The sequence below is a fragment of the Erinaceus europaeus genome, chromosome 10, assembly GCF_950295315.1.
Source record: "Erinaceus europaeus chromosome 10, mEriEur2.1, whole genome shotgun sequence".
NCBI classification, from domain to species: Eukaryota; Metazoa; Chordata; class Mammalia; order Eulipotyphla; family Erinaceidae; genus Erinaceus; species Erinaceus europaeus.
Genome location: NC_080171.1, coordinates 79,655,275 through 79,678,264, shown reverse-complemented (window position 1 = coordinate 79,678,264; position 22,990 = coordinate 79,655,275). Strand labels below are relative to the sequence as shown.

The 22,990-nt window shown below is 52.0% G+C and overlaps 1 protein-coding gene across 5 annotated transcripts in view; it reads right to left on the bottom strand.

Annotated features, from left to right (window-relative positions):
- The window catches only part of PRDM16 (PR/SET domain 16), a 276,384-nt gene that overhangs the window by 137,333 nt on the left and 116,061 nt on the right, over window positions 1-22,990 (bottom strand). For all 5 annotated transcript variants that reach the window (XM_060199937.1, XM_060199938.1, XM_016191028.2 and 2 more), the window contains exon 3: window positions 5,886-5,936. In XM_060199937.1, the coding sequence (XP_060055920.1) occupies window positions 5,886-5,936 (51 nt within the window). The remainder of the gene's footprint in view (window positions 1-5,885; window positions 5,937-22,990) is intronic.

The following is a 22,990-nucleotide window of genomic DNA, read 5'->3' as shown; positions in this document are numbered from 1 at the left end:
TTCTTCCATCCCATTTGAGGACTTGGGGATCCTGTGTTTAGAGCAGGTGCAGCCCTGTTCTCTGTTCAGGGAAAGGCAGGGCTGCAGGCCCCCTCCAAGATGTTCATTCAGAGCAGAGTCTGAAGACCTTCTGAGGGGGAACAGAGGACAGGGCTTTGGAGATGTGGACACCAACCTACATCCAAGAGAGAAGCAGGCTTGAGCCAGGGGCAGAACACAGAAGGTATACCCTGAGTTCCCTGCAGCTGTTTGGGAGGGGCGGCCTGTGTAAGCCCAGAAGTCAGCCTTCTATCCCAGTGATAACAGTCCTGCTGACAAGAGGGCTGGGTCTTCTGGTCACCACATCCACCTTCCCCTAGGAAGTCAGTGTGGCAGGAGAGAGTGATCCCTGACCCCCACAACAGGAACACCTGCCTCCCCATCAGGAGAAGGTCTGGTTGCTGGTCTGCTCCCCCTAATAGCATGGCTTACATGCAGATGGGGGTTTATTGACTCACCATCTGGCTCCTGGGAAGTTGGCAACATAGATAATGAAGTCAGGACACCCTCCCCAGGCCCCTAGATAGCTGGGGTGAAGGCACCCTGAGCTTCTAGAGGGACCCAGGCACATATCCCTGTGGGTTCTGACCCTCTGTGAGTGAAAGGACATTGTCCTGAGCACAGATGTGAGCAGAGGCTCACCTGCACCAGGGCTGTGCCCATGGCCTGCTCTCTGCCCAGTGCAGCACCTGGTCTTGCAGGAGGCAGCACCAGACCCCTGTTAAGGTGAACAGACTGGGAACATGAATCATCCCATTTCAAGGCCAAGGGACTTATTGTCTGGAGCAGAACTAGCTGGGCTGGACCAGGTTGGGGTGCTGGAGTTAGCTTGTTCTCCTTACTTTTCTGCACAAAGAGGAAGTCCCTTGTGGGTTTTAAACCACTTCCAGTTCTGTCCTCCTATGCTGGAGATTTCTGTTTGGGAAGTAAGAGTCAGCAGGTCATGGGGGTTCTACCCCAGATGGGAGGGTCTCTATCACCTGCTCTAAATGACCTGACAGGGGTTCTCCCCCAAACCCCTCCTCTGGACCCACATATTAAGTCAAAGGTCAGAATCTTGCAGATGCTTCACAAGGATGCTTCAGGGTGAGAAAGATAGTGGGTATCAAAGTTCATTCTCCCCCTTTTCTCCACAGTTGTGGTGTCTGGATGGAGCTGTGGGAACAGTGTCCTGTACCCTCCAGGAGAGGGCCAGTTGCTGAGAGAAGCCTTCCTCAATCCCCATCCCCCAGTAGGGTAGCAGGTCATAAATTACCTGGAAGGAAATTAATTGCCAGTTTCTCTCCTGGGTTGATCTGATGACTATAACTGATTTAAGGGATCCATCGGAGGGTGGGGGCAGGGTGGGTGGGGAAGAATCAACTCAATTCAAATGGGGAAGGGGGAGGGAATATAAACAGGTAACATTTATAACCCTGTCCCCAAGTTCGGGCTTGACCATAACTCACCCTGGGTCCCATTAATCACCCTTATCAGTTCAGGAAGGGGCCACACTGCCACCATCAGCCCCCTGACCCCCACCGCTAGGGCAAGTTCAGGTGCTGTAAGGTGGCCAGGGGTCAGAGTCCACAGGGCTCTGGAATTGGAGGTGGCCTTAGCTCCCAGGCCCAGGCCCCTCCCTGGGCCACATACTCAGCCCAAAGTCACGCCTTAAGGGCCTCTTCAGATAAGAGGTAACAGTTGGGAGAAGGAGGCTTCCGGGGAGGGTTGGGAGAGGGGCCAGAGGCTTGAAGTGTAGGGTGGGTCCCCAGAGGGGCTCACTGGGTCCAGGAGCATAGGGCCAGAATGTCAAAGGAAGGAGCAGGGGCCTGGAGGCAGGCAGGCTGTCTCCCTGGCACCTCTGGGCTCTGCAGCCTTTGATTCAGCAAAATCAAGGATGCAAACTTCTTAGGAGTACTTAGTTCCCATGGCAACCGTGACTGACCTCCACAGGATTGTTCTCAAGAGGGGACTGACTTTACTATATGTTCATTCACTGAATTAATGGACTCTAGGCTCTTTTATCAGCGACCCCCCCGAACAAAGGCGCGAGAGACAGGTCGTGAAAGGACTTTCAGCCACTGTCCAGCCTTTTGTCCAGGGCTTACTGCCACGGAGCCTGGCTATTCAGACCAAGATTATCAAAACCAGCCCCCCCTACTGCCCCCCCATATGGGCTGTCTCCCCTTAGCCCAGCACTCTGATTTCATAAAGACATAACAGATCCCACATGCAAATCCATAATTGCCAGCACAGGGTGCTTGCTTTGATTTTGGGGGGTGGGGGTTGGCAAAGTCTGCCTGTAGATCAACTGCAGGGGAGTTAGGGTGCTTTAGAGGCTCCCAAGCCTTACTGGCTGGGAGATTTTAAAAAAGGGAGTGAGAACTGGATGTGTGAGCACAGCTATAGAGCTGATCAAAAGCCCACGATGGAGAACCTTCCAGCTCCAAGAGACATGCCAAACCCAGCAAGTAGACACCAACATTGGGGTGGGGGGTGTTCAGCTAGGGGATCCCCCTGTCCCTTGTTCTGGTAACAAGCCTTACTCTCCCTCCCACCCCAAATCCCACTTCCTTCATCCCACCCTCTCTCCCTTAACCATAGGGAAATACCTCTGTGTCCAGCTGGGAAAGACAATGTAGAGGAAATGAACCACCTCCAGCCCACCAGACACCAGTACCTGGTGGCCCTGGGCTTAAATCTCTAAAGGCAAATAGCCTCTCACAGCTTGGCGACAGCTGGGACCTGGGGTGTGTGGCCTTGTCCAGCAATTATTACACAAAAGACACAGAGTGGTGACCAGGCCCTCTCTTCCCCACCTTCCAGAGGGGGCCAAGCAGAGTCAGCTTCCATTAGCTTCAGGTCTCCAACGTGAGGGACCCAGGGGACCAGTGGGCTGCCCAATGGCAGCCTTTTCCCATAAGGCCCTGTGGGACTCAGTCATATCCTAACAGCCACCTAATCATTTCACAAATTATGATAATTATCAATCAATCACCCCTGGCTGGCCCAACTATCCGAAGCCTTTTATGACCTGTAGCATTTTGTACGTAATAATGGCGAAAGATTTATGGAGCCGTCACCTTGCCTCTTCCAGCAGACTTTATTAGATCAATTTATTTTTTACTCTCCCTAAGATCCCATGCAAGCCTCTGACCTCTCCTACCTGTCTGGCCCTGGGTGCTGGCTGGCAGGGCAGAAGGCCCCAAAGTCTCAAGCTTCAAAAGTGACATATTTTCAGTTCCCCGCTGCAGCCCATCAGATGCCAATTTCTGATTTATTGGTGGGGAGGAGGTGGAGAGAAGGAAAACAAAACAAAACAAAACAAACAAACAAACAAACAAAGAAAAAAAACAGCAGCAACCTAGAAATGGAGCAGGAAAAGATCACCACTCTTTGTCTTCCCCAGCCACACTGTATTAACATGTCCTTCCTTTTCAAGCAGGAAAAAGAAAACAAGATAAAGTGGGACAAAGAAAGGGCTGGGGAGGGGGAGGCATGTTTCCCCCCTTCCCTATCACCAGACAGATTGAATCAGAATTCTCTCAGCCGATACCATCTCCCTGGGTGGACTACACTCTTGTTAACGGATAAAATTCAAGCCCTCCAGAAAAGTCAAAGAATAAATTTAAGCCTTTTGCCAAATGTCTATCCTATTGGATTTTGATAAGACGGCCATTGAGCCTTAATAATGTCTTCCATCCATTTTCAGCGGGCCCTTAACACAGCTCTTTATTCGTCCCCAAAGCCTCTTCGCCCGGCCTTTTTATTACAGGCTCGGGCAGGCTCTCCAGGGAGCTGGGGCGAGTGATGGATGGACAACCCGCTAGATTATCTCCCGCAGATGTTTGCACACCAGGAGCCCGCAGGCTCTCCCTCTAAGTAAACAGAGACTAACAGGGTGGTCAGGGGCTCTCAGAGGTCCCAGCTCAGTTACAGGAGGCCACACAGCCCAACCCATAGCCAAAGTGACTTTGTGCCCTGGGCACACAGTGACTGGCTGGGAGACCAGGGAACCGTGAGGGCGCAAACCTGGAGCTGCTCAGAGTCTTCTCAGTGCACAAGCTCCAGGCAGCTGAGAGGACTTGGGGACAGGGTATATAGAGAAAGCAGAACAGGGACAGGCAATGGAGAGAGTGTGGAGGAGGAGCTGGGACATTGAGATGGAGGGGACCGGGTGGGATGGGACAGCTGAGAGGCATGGAGGGGGTGGCTCACCCCTTCCAGAGCCAGACTCAGTGTTGTGGTTGCTGAGCTCCAAAGGGACCCTGTCTTGAGCTGTACAAGCAGGCAGATCCAGGATTCAAATCCCATGACCAAGAGGAATGAGTGAGTCTCTGTGAGGAACAGTGAGGGGTCGGGCTTCAGCCACAGGCCTCTCTCACACTCAGAACCAAACTGTGTCACCTTGATGTCCTCTAGAAAAGAGGTGCCTTTTCCGAATCCCCTGTGTCTGCCGCTCACTTCATGCACTAACAGCATCTACACCCTCACAGCAGGAAAAGGAGAAAGGCACACAACTGACCAAAAGACAGATGGGACAACCACAGCTCAGAAATGCCAAGTGACCAGTCCAAGGACTCATATGTGCTCACCATCTCATGCAGATAGTGTTTAGCATAGACAAGAGGACACCCCTTGGCAAACACAGAAACCACAAACCACAAAACTGACAGACCAGAATCTGGAATCCCATACAAATGAATCTGTTGAAGACAGCTGAGATTATTCACTGGGAAAGGGTTCTGCTCTCCAATGTGTAAGACTCAGGTTGAAGCCCAGCCCCCCAACTACATTGAACACATTCAATGCTGTGTTTTCTTTCTTTCTCTCTCTCCCTCTCTCTCATCTATATATAAAAGAAAGAAAGAAAGAAAGAAAGAAAGAAAGAAAGAAAGAAAGAAAGAAAAAAGAAAAAACGAACCTGCTAAATTATTCCTTAAAATGGCCCTGGGGGTAGGTGCATCCAGTTGAGCATACATGTTATAATGCGCAAGGACCCTGGTTCAATCCCCCAGTCCCCACCTGCAGGGGGAAAGCTTTGAGTGGTGAAGCAGTGCTATAGGTCTCTCTCTCCTTCTCTCTCTCTCTCTCTCTCTCAACTCCTCCCTATCTTCCCCCTTCTTCTTGATTTCTGGCTGTTTCTATCCAACAAATAAAGATAATAACAAAAAAATTAAAAATGGCTCTCGAGGGGCTTATCAGATGACAGCTTCACACACTATAGGACTGTGATAAGATAAGTGTGTGCCTGGATGGCTTAGGCTTAGCTGTGCTCTACTGAGTGGCCTCTGGGTTTTGGGGTGATGCTCAGTCTAAGTCTGACTCCACCAGTCACCTACTCCACAGCACATGTGAGGTATATACCTGCCTGTATGTATGTTTTCTACAGGCTCCCATACACATGTGTGAGCCTCTGTTTACCCATAATCAGATACAGCACCACAGATGATGCCCAGGTTGACATTTTTCTCTTGACCCTCTCTGGAAGCCAAGTGTAGTAAAAGGCTTTGTTGAATCTGCCACCCATTGTTTATTTTATTTTATTTATTTATTTTTTGTTTTCTCTGCCTATTTTCTTTTCATGTGAGTATCCAGTTAAATATAGTTAAATAAACACAACCTGCATGTATTTGGTTTCTAAGCATCTGGGCATTGGCCATGTTTCCACAGGTGGGTGGGGGGTGGAGGCAGGGGCATCCAGGAGTGGCCCAACCAACTTCTACACTGAAAACAAGCCTTGTACTGCTCATGCCTGAGTCCCTGTCTGTGCCTAGGCTGGGCGCAGAAAAGCAGGCCTTCCACATGGCTGACTGCATGCTTTGAACCAGGGCCCCTATGCTGAGTGGGCCAGGGAGCTCGCCTACCTTTTTGATGCAGCTCTCTTGTGAGGACACATCCACATTGGTCAGCACTGGCTGCAAAACAACATGAAAATGGGCTGTGAGTTTCTCGGGGCGAGGGGGAGGGGGGGAAGGCCCATCTCTAACTCCAGGGGGCTGCTACTTCTCCCTATGCTCAGAAAGAAAATGCTTTGCAGAGACTCTGGTTCCAGTGTCTCTTCATCCACTGGGAACTGCAAGGAGTCTAGGGTAGGGCCTCCCATGAGGATACAGGTTCCAGGAACAGCATTCACCTCTGCCATCAAGTGGCCACACAGAGGGACCTTCATCAAGCCACACATGTTGAGAGTCAGCTCAGCAACTCGGGAGGTGGCACAGGGGATAAAGCACTCTCAGGTATGAGGAACCTGAGCCTTGGCATCTGCTTCTCTCTCCTTCTCACAAATAAATAGAAAAATAAATATTTAAGATAAAAAAGAAAACTGGTGAGGGAGATAGCTTTGCCATGTGGTACCCACTGGAACAAGAAGGTGGGGGCACCATCTGGTCATGGGGGGAGGCAATATAGCCTGGACGAACAGCCAGATCATTCTAGAACCTGGTCTAGTTGTGCCCCAAAGACAGACGCTTTAGAGGGGTTGGCTAGGGCAGATGAGCACCTTCTGGGCAGGGTGGGAGCAGATAGGTCACTCCTTCATAGTTCACCAGATTTCTGGAGGAGGCTGGCTCACTACTTCCTGGGCATGTGCAGCAGAGGAACCAGGTGATAGCAGCAAGGCAAAAGAACCCAGCATTAGCTCTGTGCCTGTAGAGGGCCATGGGCAGCTGCCCTTCCTGGGCCTGGGGACAAAGATTTGGGATAGGAGGACTCTGAGAAAGTGCCAGTAGCTCTGGGTCTGTAGCCTTCCTCTCTGCCCTGATCCTGGCCCTGGCTTGGTTCTACAATGCCCCCAGAATTTTGCCTGATTGGTGTTTCCTCTTAAAACTCCATAGTGCTCCGCTCCAGAAAGGCAGTATGTGGGTGGGACCCCAGGAAGCTTTTGGAACCAAGTACAAGGGCAAGACCAACTGTATCCCACTCACCACCACCACCACCACCACCCCCATTTTTCCTTCTGGAAAGCAAGCACGTGAAAGGGTGCCTAAGTGAATTATAACATAATTTCCATAATAATAAAAACTTGAAACTAATATTGGAAAAATAAAATGAGAAGCCATGTCAAGCCTTTTTTCCCCCTCCCTCTCGAAAATAATCAGATTGCCTCTCTGTCAAATTCCATGTGTGGAGCAGAGAGCTGCCAGTGCCCAGTGAGGGCCTGGCATCCCCAGGTGCCAGCAAGTATGCCTAGGTCTGCTGAAACAGTATTGATCCCAGCCTTGCCCCCTGGGACATCTCACTGGCCCAGGCTGTGATATTTCTGTTAATAGACCTTGCAATGGTGGTTTGGAAAGTGGCTGTTAGTGGAAAAAAAAAGTGAGGCAGAAAGGGAGTTAACCCTGTGGAAATATCCCCTAGGATATGGAGCCACCTTCTGTCCCCCAGGCCTGGAGCTGGAGCTGGACCTGGAGCTGGAGTGGTGGGCAGGCCTGTATGTCCAGTCACTAGTCTCTCTCTCTCATATATATGCAGAGCCAAGAAGTCTGGGTCGAGGCTGAAAAAGGGGATAGAGGCTGATGTCTCTGATTTCTGGGAAAGTCCAGCATCGATACGAAAAGGCTGTGCAGTTCACTGGGAAAGGCCTGGTCATCCCTGAGCCACCCCGAGGCACCTCAAGGAGAAGTGGGTCCCCAGCCCATTGCATGCTGTGCAAACCTGCACCCTGCACAGGCCTCCAGCAGGCACAGAGGGTGACAGCAGTCTTGCACTGAGCTGGGGGTACCCCAGTGTGTGGGTTGCAGGCTAATTTAGCTGGAGTTATGGGGTTCATCAATCTGCCCTAAGAGAAGGGGCTGCATGAGACACCACTGAGAATAGGTACTTCTAGGGGCTACTTCCTTCCTGGGGGCTATTGTCAAGTCTGAGGCCCAGGCCTCCTGACTTTTTGGACCTTGGGGCTATATGCCACCCCAAAGCTCCACTCCCCACCCCCCTCCATTCTATTGCCTCCCACTCAATGAGGGTCTGCTCATGCCCTGGATACCAGCTCCAGGACTACAGAAAGCAGACCCCACTAAGCCAGGAGGAGGACAGTTCTGAGGAGGAGAGTTTGCAGCTTCAGCGAGGCCCCAGACCACTCCTACTCCCAAAGATCTAGGTTTCTCCCAGCCACTGATCTGGGTCTCGGGGACAGGGAGTAACTCAGACCCCCTCCCCGCCGCCCCCCCCCCCGATTTGGGGCATAGCACTGAGGCCTCTTTCTGAGGGAGTCCCTACTACCTTGCCACCTGGCCCCACCCCAGTCCAGGGAACAGGGCCAGTGTGGTGAAAGGGGCACCCCAAAACTACAGTGGCTCCCCAAGAGTAAGGGAAGCTGGAAGGTCTCCCCTTAGTCCACACTTCAACCAAGCTACTGCAGCTGATTAACTGGTCCATGCCAGGTGTTTGAGAGAATCAGCAGGGTGAAGTCATAGCTCAGTGTTCCCTGTCCTGACCAGCACACCACTAAGACAGAATGGTTCTACAAAGAGACTTTCATGCTCCAGGCTCCAAGACCCCAGGTTCAAACCCCAGCATCAGACAGAACTGAGCAGTGCTCTGGTGTCTATATCTTTTTCTCTGAATAAAATGTAAAAAATTATTACAAAAAATTTTTAGAAAGAAAAAGAAAGAAAGATGTCAGGCCTGTTTCTTTTTGGTATTACCAGACATGTCTCAGCTACTGCCAACCCCATGGGCAGAGACTTCCAGGCCCCCCCCCCCAGCTCCCCCACAGCTTACTCTGGAACTAAGGGAACCCCTGTGGCCCTGCCTTCCTCCACTACAGTGACAAAGCCTCTGTTGGCTTTGTCCTCACTTGGATTTCAGTGGCATGAGTGCCCTTGCTCCCTGCTCTCAGAGCCCAGCTCATTGGGAGGTGGCACCTGTGATAACTAGCTGGTCTTGTGGCTGAAGCCAAACCTTGAACACTGGGGGGTCTCCTGGGAAGTCATGGTATATGGTCATTTCAGAGAGGTCAGAAGCTCCTGGCCAACTAGGTAGGGACAGGGACAGAGGTGGGGCACTTTGCCCCTTGAAAGCCCCCAGTCTGCCAGGGATCTGCCTCACCCTAGCTGAGATGTGAATGCCAAACACTGAAGCCCACAGTCATCCCAGAAGACTCAGGGGACCTGCATATAGCTTATCAGGGGTCGAGTGGGGATGGGGGGCATCAGAAGCACAATATCTCAAGGGGCTGGGACACTCTGAGGACAAGCAAGAGGGCAGATGGGCTGGGCACTCACTGTGTAGGTTCCCCTTGCTGTTCCCTGGACTTTGCATGGGGCAGAGCTCTGAGAAGACAGACCACAGGTGACAGCAAGAACCCCAGCATGATATGATGCTGTGTGGGGTGATGGGGGATGGGGAGGTTTAAGTCTGATCTGCCCCAAACCCCACTCCAAAGAAGTTAGAGGCAAAGATTTCTCTTAGAGAGAGAGAGAGAGAGAGAGAGAGAGAGAGAGAGAGAAACTATAAGCAGTGTTTTGGAAGCTTCTCCCCGCCTGCCCTTAGTTCCCTATCCTCCTGGTAGGTCTGCATGCTGCAACCCTGCCACTCCCCTCACAACTGCTAACCTTGGGGGGGGGGGACCCTGGATTGCCCACCCCCCTCCCTAGGCTCCTTGATCCTGAAAACCCTCTTTATTCTGTACAGTCCTCAGCACATGCCACTGGCCTGTCGGCTGCTGGCAGAGCCCACAGTTCCCCTCAGTCCCAGCTCTGCACCCCGGCAGAAGGATTAGGTGTGTTTTGATTCCACGTTTGAGTCCAAAACAGCAAGGGCTGACCTGCGGGCTCTGCTGCTGCAGTGGGGCCAGTGCCAGCACTGAGCTAAGTGGGTTGGTCAAAACATCTTTTCTGACACTTAAAATAAATACCCTCTGTTCTCTCAAAGCCGGCACAGGACAGACACACACATACAGACATCTCATACGCTCACAGCTCTGAAGCTCTGGCAACCTCTCCACAGCCCCTGCCCACACCCAAACCAGAGAGGTCCATAGCCCTGAGGGACCCCAGCCCTCTCCTTATAGTCCTCTTTCTCTAGACCCCAGCCCAACTTCCCTCTGCCCTCTCTCCCCTGTAGTTACTGAAGTTGCTTCTTTTAACACAAAGGCTGATTCAAGGGCAGGGTGGGGTCAGTGCTGGGATTCAGGGAGTCCCCTGAGAGACCTGTGCCCCAGAAGGTGGTGGACCCCTGACATCCTGGCATGTGCTAACTGTGGGGGGGCACTGCAGGGACTTGGGGACCTATTCAAACCCAGACCATAAACTGAGCCAGACTACCCTCCCAAATTGAGACCCCAGACTCCATGCTGCCTGTACTCTGATGGATGAACATTTTATACCCAGCTAAACAGTGCCCAGAGCTAGTGGAGCCAGGCCTCTAGAAGATTCTGCGTCTCATCCTTTTTCTTCTCCCCACTCCCTTCCTTTTCCCCAACAGAATCTACAATGGGCAACTCTCCAATCCTCTCCTCTCCTCTCCTCTCCTCTCCTCTCCTCTCCTCTCCTCTCCTCTCCTCTCCTCTCCTCTCCTTTCTTCTCCTTCCTTCCCTATCCTTTCCTTTACTTTCTGAAGCCAAGTTCTGTGTGATGTCACCCAAGGCGTTAATGTGGTGATAATAGCCAAGGCTCAGTGGGGGGGCTGTGGGGACCTATGTGGGAGCCCTTTTGCTGGGGTTATGCTGTGGAGGAAGCTCAGCACTCCACACTGTGGCCACCATCCTGTTCTGTTAGAGCTGCCAGCAGGCTTTTCCCAGAGAAGGCAGGGGCCAGAAATCAGAGTCCTAGGGTAAAAGTCAAGGGGCTGCTACGTGGTGGACCCCAGGGTCAAAGCTCAGTTTAGTCTCATTCTACCTTCCAAGAAGCTGGGCCCGCTGGGCAATATTCCTGGCAGATGAAGCCACAGGGTGACCCTTCCAGTTCAGGGGCCCTGTCAGACCCCTCCTGGGAGGGTCTCCCGCCAGGCCCATGCCTCAAGTGTGAGCTGAACTGGGTGGTGTCTCGTTGGCAGCTGGGACAGGAACTGAGGGGTGTGAGCCTGGCAGTCCCATGCTGGCTCCAGGAGCAAAGGCTGCAGGGCTGTTGACACAAACTCTTGAGCTCTCAACTTGGAGTGGGGTGATATTTATTTATTTTTTGCGTTAGGAAAAAGGAAAAAAAACAGCTTGGCCGCGTGTGAGCTGCAGAAATGATTTTTTTTTCTTTTTTAAAAGGCGCCTTGGACACTGTTTTTAGCTTTTATGCCTAAACAGATCCTTCTCAGTTCTTTCAAGTGCTAGCTGCCCAATGAATGGAGGCTCTCTCTTTACTCCTAAGAAAAATATTTACACAGTCAAGTACAGCAAGAAAGAGAGCCAGGCTCCCCCTGGCCACCCCTCCCTGAGCAGTGCAGAGGGCTCCCCAAGCTGTTTATATTTGAGGCCTGTCCTCTCCAGGGGAGGGTCCCACACCTTCCCCAGGGGTCTCCTTGCTCCTGGCTATGTATATGGGGGGTATATGGCCTCCTGTAACTAATGCAATGAAGAGATAGGGTCCCTCAAAGCCAAGGCTGATACCTTCGGGGGGCACAGTTGTATGTAGGGGGGTGTAAAATGAGCCCCTCTGTCAAGACTAGCCCCCAATAAAATGATCTCTTTTAGGGGAGGAGAATGTGGGCTTTCTCAGCCTCTGTAGTGCCTAGTCTTGACATCAAAGGTCTGACACCCCCACCTCTGAAGCACACATACACAACCATGCCAAAGATGGGGCATCCCCCTACTCAGGATAGCTCTCAACTAGAAGTCCCACCCTTGATCTGCCCCTGTGTCCCGGGGGTGGCCCGGGACAGCCCTGAGGGAGTCCAGGGGTCAGCATCCAGGGACAACCAGAGCAGGATAGACCCCATGGTCCCAGGTGAGGCCCTGGGTGTTAGGAACCCTGGCCCTGTGATCTGGCTTTTCTACAGCTCCTGAATGTGGGGCTCTACAGCACAGGGGTACAGAGTGGTAGGCTGGGGGATAGGTAGGGGAAAGAGTCCCAGGCAGCCAGGAAGCTACAGACCCCAGCTGCATACTCAGCCTGGCACCTGCTGGCCAACAGCTTCCCCTGGCTGTTTCTAGAAGATTGATGTTCCCAGAGGAAGCACATGTAAATCCTCAGAGTGGGTGACGTGTGGCACTTCCAATCAATGATTCGTGACAAGCCATAATTTTCAGGCTCAGAAAAGGAAGCACAGGTAGGCATGTCCAGGGTCCTGGTGTCTTCTGGATGAGGGGCCAGACATATGGCCCACTGGAGGAGAAAACAGTATAGCCCAGGAAGCAGCTCAGGGGCACCCAGGGTGGAAGTGAGCCACATGAACTGCAATGCTGGCTCAACATCAGGCAAGCCCCTCTGTGTGTGCCCTATGCCAGGATCCCAGGACAGAGGAAACCAAGATACCCTGACAGTCTTGGTCCCAGGCCTTCTGGGTGTGGGCTCCACTGAACGGGAGGCATCAAAAGGAGAGCCTGGAGAGGAGGGTACATGATATATGAGACCTCAAAGAAAACCACCACCATAGTCATACCCAGGACCCTATTCTCAGTCACCGTGGAAGTCCAGCTGTCTCTTGGGACACTTGGACAAGCATGCAGACATGAGAAGCCCACCACCTGGGGTGGAGGTGGCAGGGGGTGGCTGGGAGAAGTTAGAGCCTCAGAGAAAAAGGGGTCCCTGCTCTGCCCAGACAAAGAAATGGGGGCCCCAATGCCAGCAGACTATCAGAGACAAGAGAAGACAGAGTTAGAATATTCTTCCATATGGGGGCTGGACAGTGGTGTATCTTATCATTCACACTTGCTACCATGCATAAGGACCCGAGTTTGAGACCCCACCTACAGGAAACCAGTGAAGCAGCTCTGGAGGTGTCTATCTTTCTCTCTCCCTTTCTATCTTTGCCTCCTCTCTCAATTGCTCTCTGTCTTATCAAATTAAGAAATAGAAAAAAGGAAAAAATGGTGGATTCCTGTGCCAGCACTGAGTCCCAGAGATAACCCTGGTAACAAATAATAATAATAACAATAACAATAATATTCTTCCATGTTCAACACATCCATGAATATCCTAGAACCAATGCTCAGCTCTAGGGGACTAAATGGGGAGCAGGCTTCCCAACTCTTGTCGACAGTGTCTATCTGTCCAGCACCATGGCAGCTGTCCATGGTGGCTCCTGGAAGCCCTTTGTCCCCCACACAGACTTCTCCCAGACACTGTATACCATACCAGGGCCTGCCTCAGTGAATAACCCCCCCTCCCAGGGCCAAGCTCCCCAACATCTCCCAGGGGGACAATAAATCAGGGGTCAGCCATTGGCCCTGCATACACATTTGTCTTTTCCTCCTGACCATTTTGAGTTATAGGAATAACCTTGCTATTGACAGAATCATATTAAAGCATTTCAACTTGAAAGCTGCTTCATTATGAAGATCCTTAATAATCATAAGTGAACAAAAAGGGCTCATACATCTCTGGCTGCCCTGACACCCAGCACAAGGAAGCCGCAACACCAAAAAGTGTCCTCATCCCCTGCACCCTCCAGAGTTAAGACTCTCTGCAGACTGTGAGTGCCTAGACCACTTACTGGCCTTTGAGGCAACCTTTCCTAACTCAAAGGTGAGGGCATAGAGCATCACCCCATATTCCCTTCAGAACGGAACAGTGATTCCAGGTCCCAGGTATGACAACCTTCAGAAGCTGCACTTGCCACCAAGGTACAGTGACTGAAGGACAGAGGCCACTCCCCAATCTAATCCTGACCTCACTGGATCCCCATCAGAGTTACTCAGCACATGTTAGTGGGCAGATGCCCTCAGCTCCAAACCCTGCAAGTCTCCCTGGAGTTCCCATCCTTGACACTGTTGCACACATGGCAACAGCGACAACAGCTAACTTTCTGGCTTGACCAGGCACCACTCCTGTCTCCTGCTTGGCAATGCAGCCCTCCCCCAGATACGTGGAACTCAGAGAGGTTGAGCAACTGACCCAGCTACACAGAGCTGGAAAGTGTCAACTAAGAGATTCCAGTCTCTGAGCTAATTGATCCTGCGGTTTCTGCAGACCTGGTTCTACTTGGAGAAGTAGGAGCAGGGGAGGTGATGATAAGGGGCTTCCCACCCTCTCCCCTGTGGAGACTGTTTCAAATCTGTGAGGAGGGGGCTGCACAGAGCCGGGCTCAAAGTCCCAGCTGCCTGGAGACCACCAGAATAGACCTAGCTGCCAAACAGGCCACATACTCTGCTGCCAGGACGCAGTTACAGCTGCAGCTGTGTGAGACATTCTCTGCTGATCACTGTGGAAAATGGGCAGCCCCTGAAATCTCATGGCGGGACCCTGGGGCACAAATGTACTCTTGGGGAGGCAGACTGAACCCCAAAGCTTGGCTGGCCCCAAATTCCCAGGCATTCCTGAGACCCCTCCACATTAGTGTGGGGGCTACAGGGGGGGTTTTGGGTAGCTTCCCAGACACCTGGTAGGGCCTGGGTCCTATGTTGGCCTCACTAATCAGGCTGTACCTCTATCTGAGAAATGCATTCGGATACTTGGGACAAAGGCACGGGTGCCAGCAAAGTAACTCTGAACATGGCATGAGACACAGCTGCCCAGAAGGTGATGCCAGGGACACTCTGCCAAGGATGCTGGAACTCCAGTGACAGGGACAGCAGCCTGTGGGTGCTCATGAAGGAGGGCGGGGGGTGGGCAGAATTAGCCAAGCCTGTCTGTTAGGCCTGTGACCTAAGATGACTTTTCCATTCTGCAAGGGCTGTGAGACCAAGAAGCACTGGGTTTGAGATAGAGATGCATGGGGTCCACAAAGACAAAAGTGTTAGTCTCCCCTTTGGGGAGAGCTCTGCCTAGCTCCCATGTCTTTGGCAGCACCTGGCTTCTGGAAGGTTTTGCAGAAGCAGCCGGGAAAGAGATAGCCCCTTGTCCTAGGATGGCTATGCTCATACTTGCCACACTCTTGGTACCTGTCTCCTCCCAGATGAGGTGGGACCATAAGGCAAAAGGGACACAGGGGGCGTCAGGTCTGTGACAGGGGAGGGCACCTCCAGGTGGGGGAAGGGGGGCATCGAGAGGCCTGCTTCACAGACATGCTGCAGATCCCTAAGACAGCTGCTCCCTCCAGCCAGGAACTGGGGGCCACATTCCCAGCTGCACCTCCTGTGATGAGGAGGAGATGTGTTAAATTGGAAGCAGTATGAAATTACTCTGCACCCTGCCCCATTTTCCAGGGAAAAGGGCTCTAAGATGCCGTGAAGGAAACCTCCCAACTCTAGCACTGTGGAATCCCACCTCCAGCCATTTGGCTTCTTAGTTTTCTGACTTCAGAAGATTGGGCTGATCTGGAGACCCTATGGTCTGGGCTCACTGAAGGGCTGTGAAGTGCAGAGACAGCCCTTGAACACCCCCACCCCACCCCAGGGGGGTGGGCTCATCACTGGAGGAGGTTGAGGGTAAGGATGCATCCTTATGACACTGGGGAATCTGAACCGCTAATGGCACCAGGTAGGGGGTCCCCAAGGCAGCAGGGTCTGTCTGGAACCCTCAGCTGGAAAGCTTGGGGCCACAAACTTCCCTAACATGGTAATTCCTCGGGGATGGGGGGGTGGCAGTGGCTGGTTGCAGGGGTGTGCATGCCCCTCCACGCACATGACATTGCCAGAAACACAAGAAAGTGAACCCCAGCAAACAGTCGCCAGCATCTGTCCTGATGGTTGTGCACTGCACTCCTTGGTGGCTAAGTGGTTCCCAACTTGCAAGAAGATGGCAGCTCTCCCTCCTGGCCCATGTGTGAGCCCCCATGGGCACAAGTTCCTCCTTTGTCCCCATGGCACTCTGTGCCCTGTCCTTCTCTGCATGGCCTCAGAGCAAGGAGAGATGCCTTCAATTTCTCCCTATTTCCCCGAAGTTGCAAAAATCAGAGATGCTATGACACCTCAAGTCACAGCACTGGAGGCACAGGCAGAAAATGTTGAGTCTCGTGAACAGAGAGAGTGACTCAGGCTGTCCCTCTTGGCAGGAAGCCCTGACAGGGACTGTGAGTTCATCACTGTGTCAGTCATTTCAGCGTGACAAAATCAGAATCCCTGGTACAGACAAACTTATAGTCATGACCCCCATGAGCAGAGGAGGAAGAGGGGTGCCCATCAGGTGAGAGAGGGTCTGGATGGTGGTGTCCCCCACCTCTGGTTGGATTAGAGGCTTCCACGGAATCATTTCCAGGATTGGTGACAACCTCAGGAAATGATGTCTGTGTGCTCAGAAGTCCTCTTGGGCCCTGGCATGGCAGGGGTCCCTGAGCACAGGGCTGGACTAAGGAGTACACACACAGGCCTGGCAGATAGATGTGGGGTGCAGCTATATGGGCAGGTATTCTACACAAGGCAACCCCAAGTTCCAAAGGCTGGAAATCACTTCTGGCCCCCTGAGCCATAAGTGCCAATTTTGAGATTTGAGCCAGAAGGCAAGATGAGAACTGGGTGACCCCTCACTCAAGTGGGCCAGGACTCCCTCCTGGCCTGTCACAGGGTTTCTTTTCTCATAGGGTCCCCTCTTGGCCATTGAAATTGACAACAACTTAAGGCACAAAAGCACCCTGTTTCTCTTGACCTGTGGGCCTAGATGTGAAGCAGTTTTCTCTCTTAGGCTTGCAGATTAAAGCAGAAAGAAAGTCCAGTCACTTCTCTCCCAGACCTGAGACTGAGGCTGATGTAAGCTAACACACGTGTGTGCTCGTACATCTTAGCCTGGGATGCTTCTCCAGGCTCAGTCCTTAGGATGGGCCAGGAGAAGGGTGAATTCTCCTCCTTGCAACTTTCAGAGAGGGATATCCCTGATATTAAATCATTGTTGCTAGGTTTGGGCCACTCCTGTTGTTGTTACCAGAATACTGCTCAGCTCTGGCTTATGATGGAATTGGGAATTAAACCTGTGACCTTAGAGTCTCAGGCATAAGGTTTTTTTCTGAACAATTATGGTGTCTCCCAGGTCTTTCTTTTTTTCTCTTTCTTTCTTTTAAAAAAATTATTTATTTGTTCATTTATTTATTTTTATTACCCAGAGCACTACTAAGGCTCTGGCTTATGGTAGTGCTTAGGATTGAACCTGAGACCTCAGAGCCTTGTGTAGAACCACCAAGTCAGTGGGCCATTCCTTTTAGTCTCGTTTTCCTGTTGTGGCAAAATGCCTACATGGACAGAGCACACAAGCTTGGGAGCCAGCCAAAAGGCTGCATCTGAAAAGGCAAGAGAGATGGGGTTGAGCCTGGCCCAGTGGGTGGCAGCTAGGCATGTGCATGTGCTCAAGGGTGCAGGGGGCATAGACCCTTAGGCCCAGTTCTGTTGCACACAGCCCAGCACAGTCCAGCTGCCGAAGAGAGACCTACAGCTGAGAGCCCTGGATGTTTTGCAACATCTTCCAGTGACCTTGGTGTCAAGGTCAGAGAACTGAAGAGCTTGAGTAAGTAGTGGGGGGGTTTGTCCCATTTTCCCAAGCTAGCTCCTAGTGCTGGTGCCTTACCCCTCTCCCCCAGTCAGGTTTTGGGCCCCCAGGTCCTGACTTCCCTACATGCTGCCACTGGAGCAGGAGGCTGACCTCAATCACCATCAGTGCCCAGCCCTCCAGTCATGAGGGTCCTGGCCGCGCCACCTCCCCTCAGCGCCCCTGCCTGTGAGACAGCACCATCTCTTTACCCAATTTTCCAGCTGAGTTGATGGAGGCCAGTGCAGGTCAAGGAGCTTGCCCAGGGTCACTGAGTAAAACAGCTAAGCTCTGGCCTCAGGACAAGGATAGGATGCGGGGCCTCTGTTCCTGCGCCTAATTGCTTAACCAAAGGCCCTTTCATAAATAATTGCAATAACAGGGCCGCACTTTCCTTGGAAGATGCTCTCCCCACACAGTCGTGGGGACTGTGGTCTGTGGGCCCTGCTCAGCCCTTAAAGGTGGGGCAGAGGCCCTGGGTCTGGGCAGCACTGGCTCCTGCGAAGACATTAATTTGTAACAGGCGTTCAGAGACCTGGAAAGAGAGCCCCATGCCAGGACCCAGGGCTGCACTGGTTCCTCATCACTGACAGTTATTAGTCTATTATTACATGTATGAATTGCCTCTTTCAGACCTCATCGCCTCTCCGTCAAGTGCTGTATTAACGAACATTAACAATCCAATTAGCCAAAGACACCCTATTCGTGTAATTAGTAATCTCAGGCTTTGTCCTGTTCCCAGTTGCAGAGAGAAAAGGCATTGGATGTTGTCGATTTGTGCAGCACTGTACAATTAGCCAGAGTGCTCGGCAATCAGCCAGAACATTCCGGATCCCTGGGGTTCCCCCAGTTCAGGTATCCAGGCCGGTGCAGCTGTACAGAGGTTTATGTTAGTGGCATTTAAGCAAGGCCAATTCCTTCCTCTTGAATCCCGGCTCCCCTTCCACCATTGGCACCATCAGGAAAGGGAAATATTTATTTGTATTATCAATTTAGAGGTCCAGCCGCCAGGAGCCTTGTTATTAAATGCTCAGAGCCCTATTCTGCAGAAAATCTCCAAATCCAACTTTTGAGTATTGATTGCAACTTTCTTTTTTCTCATCAGATGCCAAGAGGAACATTGTGGGGAGAGATGGCTCAGGGCAGATCTCTGCCAGACAGTGTTTCTGTTTACGTGTCTGAGCGAGCTGCTAGGGCTCGGAGACAGGGAGCCGGCATGAGGGGCTAGATGTTCAGATAAGGATGTGACAGCCTGCGCCAAGGGGCCCGGCAACCTGAGAGTCAGCCTGAGGTGCTGTCAGAATGGTGAGCAGCAGGGTCTGAGCAGGGCAAGACGATAATGTACCCCCACCCCCGGTTTCAATAGCTTGGACAACTCCAGAGTCATTTCTAGCTATCAAAGCCAACTTCCTTGACTTCTGGGGCCGGCAGATCTGGCTAAAAGCACTGTTTTATTGGTATTTGTTTCATGCAGTTGGTGACCCAGCAAACTCAGAGCTGCCCCTAGGAGTCAACCCATATTTGAAATGGGAAGGAAGAAAGCTGTTCCCTGACTAGTCTCCAGGTTCCTAAGCCAGAAAGAAGTAGCTGGGAATTCATCAACACATCCACCTGCTGGCCAGCACTCCTCCCCTGGCCAAGGTCAGTCCTGATTATGGCAGTGCCACCACCCAGTCCTGTGACAGACAAAGGAGCTGTCTGTCCCCACAGAGCAGAGCCTGTCTTTTGTGTGGGGTTCTCTCAAGCTGTGTGGGGTGTCTTCTGCAGCTCCTCCCTGAGAGGCCTGACACATTCTGGGGGCCCACCTAGGGTTTCTCCTTGTGGACCTAGATATTGGGGCAGGGTATGGTCTTGCTGCCTCACCCAAGGCTCTGTTTTAGCTGGAACACTCCCTCTCCAAAGAGATTTTTCCCCCAGTTCCACATCAGAATAAAATCAGCATTCTTCATGTCTTAATGCCTGTGCCTTTGCTCACCGGAGGGTGTGGTCACACTTTGCCATTCCCCTCTGGTGCACACGAGCACACACACACACACACACACACACACACACACACACTACACATGTGCCCAGGGTAAGGCCCCATGGGGGGAGTGACCTGTGGGTGCTCCCCAGAGGCAGGGTGGACAAGGAGACCTGGGTGCAAACAGTTCAGAAACCTCTTCAAAATATTTGGGTTTGTCAGCCTCCCAAACCGCCATTTGCCAGGCACTCTTCCCGCTAGTGCTGGAGCCCGCGGGTATTCGAAAGGAAATGAAATCCGTGTGTTTCTGATTTATTTATACTTAACTCATCAAAATGCTGTTTTAAAGAGTGACTTTCTGTCCAAAATGCCCTTTATGCCTTTTTCCCCCTTCCACACGAAAGCCATCTTTTGCCAAGTGCATCTGACCTTAAAATGCTCGTATTCTCAAGGCTCTTTCGCAAATCAAGTTTACAGTGTCCAAATAGCCGTGAACCAGGACTAAAGGTGCCTCCTCCCTGGTCCGGGAAGGCACCCAGTGACTAGGCCCAGCTTGTGGGCCCTGAGGGGTTTCTGCTCTGTGCCTGACCCCAGCAGAATGTCGACCTCCCCCACACATGAGCCCCCAGTGTCTAGTCCAATGGCAATAGGCACAGCCTGTGGAAAACAAGTATACACACACACACACACACACACACACACATACACACACACACACACACACACACACACACCAGCTCCCAGGCTGAGAGTTCCCAGTCTCTCCTCAGGGCTCCTTGGGGCTGGCTCAGGGTTTGAGCCAACCTGGGTGGCCCTAACTGACCCTGATATAAGTGGGTCTCTTCCCTTAAGAGGCAGTGGGGACCACTCAGCACTTCCTCCCCACCTGCCACCCAACTACCTCCTGGGTTCTTCAGTCAAGTTACATCCAATCCTGCCAGTTCAAACTACTGAAGAACAGAGAAGGTATTTTCTCCATGAGAGCAGGAAGCTGGGTGCTGGGCAGCCCCAAATGTATGCACAGAGGGCGGAGGGTCTCCTGCCAACGGGGGCAAACTGACAGAGCCCGAGCACCTCTCTCCTGACCTAGAAAGGCCTCCAACAATGGACATTTTGCTGTGATTTTTATTTCTGGCCAATGCCAGGTAAGGGAGTTCAATAAGGAATCTGACTGGGGTGTGTGTGTGTGCACGTGCAGGATATAAAACCCTTTATCCTTCGAGTCCTTAATTGTATTCCCTGGTGGACTGGGTATCCATCACAGCACTGCTGTCCCCAGCCCCAAAGATAAAACATCCGGGGGGTGGTAAATGTCCACTCTGATTATTGATGCTTTCAGGGAAATGGATGATCTATTTGAGGGGCCAAGTGAGCAGATATATTGCAGTCTCCTTCCGACACGGGTGCTGCTCTGGAAGACAAAACCCTTGATTGGTGCCATGGATTTTCTATTATATTTAAAATTTTCCAAGAACACCAACTGTTTATCTTTATACTAAAAGGGGGAAGGGAAGCATCCCAGGGAGCTGGGACCCTGGCCTGCTCTCCAAACCCACTCACAGGATCCCAAGTTGTGAGGAGGGAAGGGTCGCCAGCCCATGCCCAGTGTGGGATGCTACCTGTTCTGCCCACCGGCCATGACAGGTGCCTCACTACACCTGTTCCCCCTGGGACTGACACAGGGACTGCCTACCCCAGACTGTGTTTTTGCTTCAAATATTCAATTTCATTGGCTTCTTCTTTTCCAAAACCCAAGAAGGAAAAAGTAAAAGAAAAAAATCAAGCTCCAAGAAGTTAACTTCATCTACAGGAAGGGAAAATCTAAATGATTTTTGTTGAGATTTTACAGTGGCCAATCTGAGTGACCCCTTGTTGCTCCTAGCCAACGAGGCTCTGCAGGCTGGCAGGATACCCATGACCTCCCAGACCCCCTCCTCTGTGGGGGCAGAGAGCTCAAAATTGAAGGTTTGGAAACTATCAGCCAGGAATCACAGGCAAATGCAGAAAATGCTTGAATCTAGACAGGCCAGGTAGTGAGGGGGCTGGGGTCTTATTCCCCAGGGCCCTGGCCCCTGTCATACCTTGAAAACATGCAGAGACTACACAATACCAACACCATCTCTCCTTCAACTACCCTTCCCTATCTCATGTCATGGGTTTGGGCCAGACTGGAAGGTTTTGGAACACAGCCAGGGCAGAGAGCAAGGCCTACCCACTCCCTAGTGGAGTGCTAGAATGTGCTAGCATGTGCTAGAATGTGCTAAAATGTGTCAGAATGAGCACCCTCCCCAGGCTCCAGCACCTGAAGCCCACCAAGTGTGGAGACCCAAGGTCCTCATAAGGGATCTTTCCCTGGGGAAAAAGGAAGTCAGCCCGGGAGCTGCTAGGAACCTCACACAAATTTGGTAGAGCCCTCCACTCTGTCTACTTTTCCAGCTCTGCAAGATGTGCCTGGTGAAGTGTGAGCTCCAGGTCCAGGCAAATGCTATGGGGGCCAGGTCTGTGGGCATATATATGACAGCCTCTCTCCCTACACAGCCTCCTGGGCCTCTGATGGGGGCTTGGGATATCCCAGAGTTTGGGATCAAAGAGGTCCCCACCCTAGGGTTTGTTCTCTGCACCATGTTCTGCCTTGGGTCTTTCTTTGCCCACTGAGACTCTGTACCAGGCACACTAAAAGTCACTGGGCCCAGCCCTCAGTAGAGTGGATGCTCCATAAGCAGTGCAATACACACGTGCATGCATAGGTGAAAGGGTGTCCGGCTGGTATACTAGTATGTGACAGAAGAATTGTGGTCTCCAGGCTTCAAGGGCTGGATAGAAAGGGTCCCAGAGGCCCACATGTGCTGTATCTGTGTGCATCTGAGAATACATGTGTCCATGTGCACATATGTATATGGTTACACGAACACCCATGTCCATGCTAGTGAGTGTGCACAGGTGTGACTGTGTTGACGTGTAAGTTCATACTTCTGTGTGTATAATTCTGTGTGTGATGCACACATATGTCTTGTCATTGTCCTAGGAAGGCACATGTGACTATCATATGTGTACATTGTGTGTCTCTGCAGGCACACGCACATGTAAGCAGATGTGTGTGTCACTGGATAGTTTGGGTGCTGGGTGGTTCAGGGTTGAATGGGCAGGAGTCAGAAGGAGAAGGTTGAGTGCAGAGCCAATCACTGGGGTCCCCATGGCTGATGGCTACTTGTGACTTCACTGGGGACAGTGCAGTCTCCAAGGCTGGCCCACTCAGGACAAGTACCCCCCAATGGTGGGGCCACAGGATTGCTCCCTGATCTGCACAAAGACAACACACCCTGCAGGAAAAGCTCCACACCTGCTATCCATCGCATTTTGCATCTCCTCATCTAAAGCCCAGAGAAGTGCAGTGATCTGTCTGAGGTCACACAGCCCCAGGATAAGCACTGGCATACCAGAGCTCCCCCCCCCCCCAGGTCTCTATACTCAGTCTCATAGGGCCCCCTAGAGAGCCTAAGGCAGTTAGGGGTCTTTGGAGATCCCC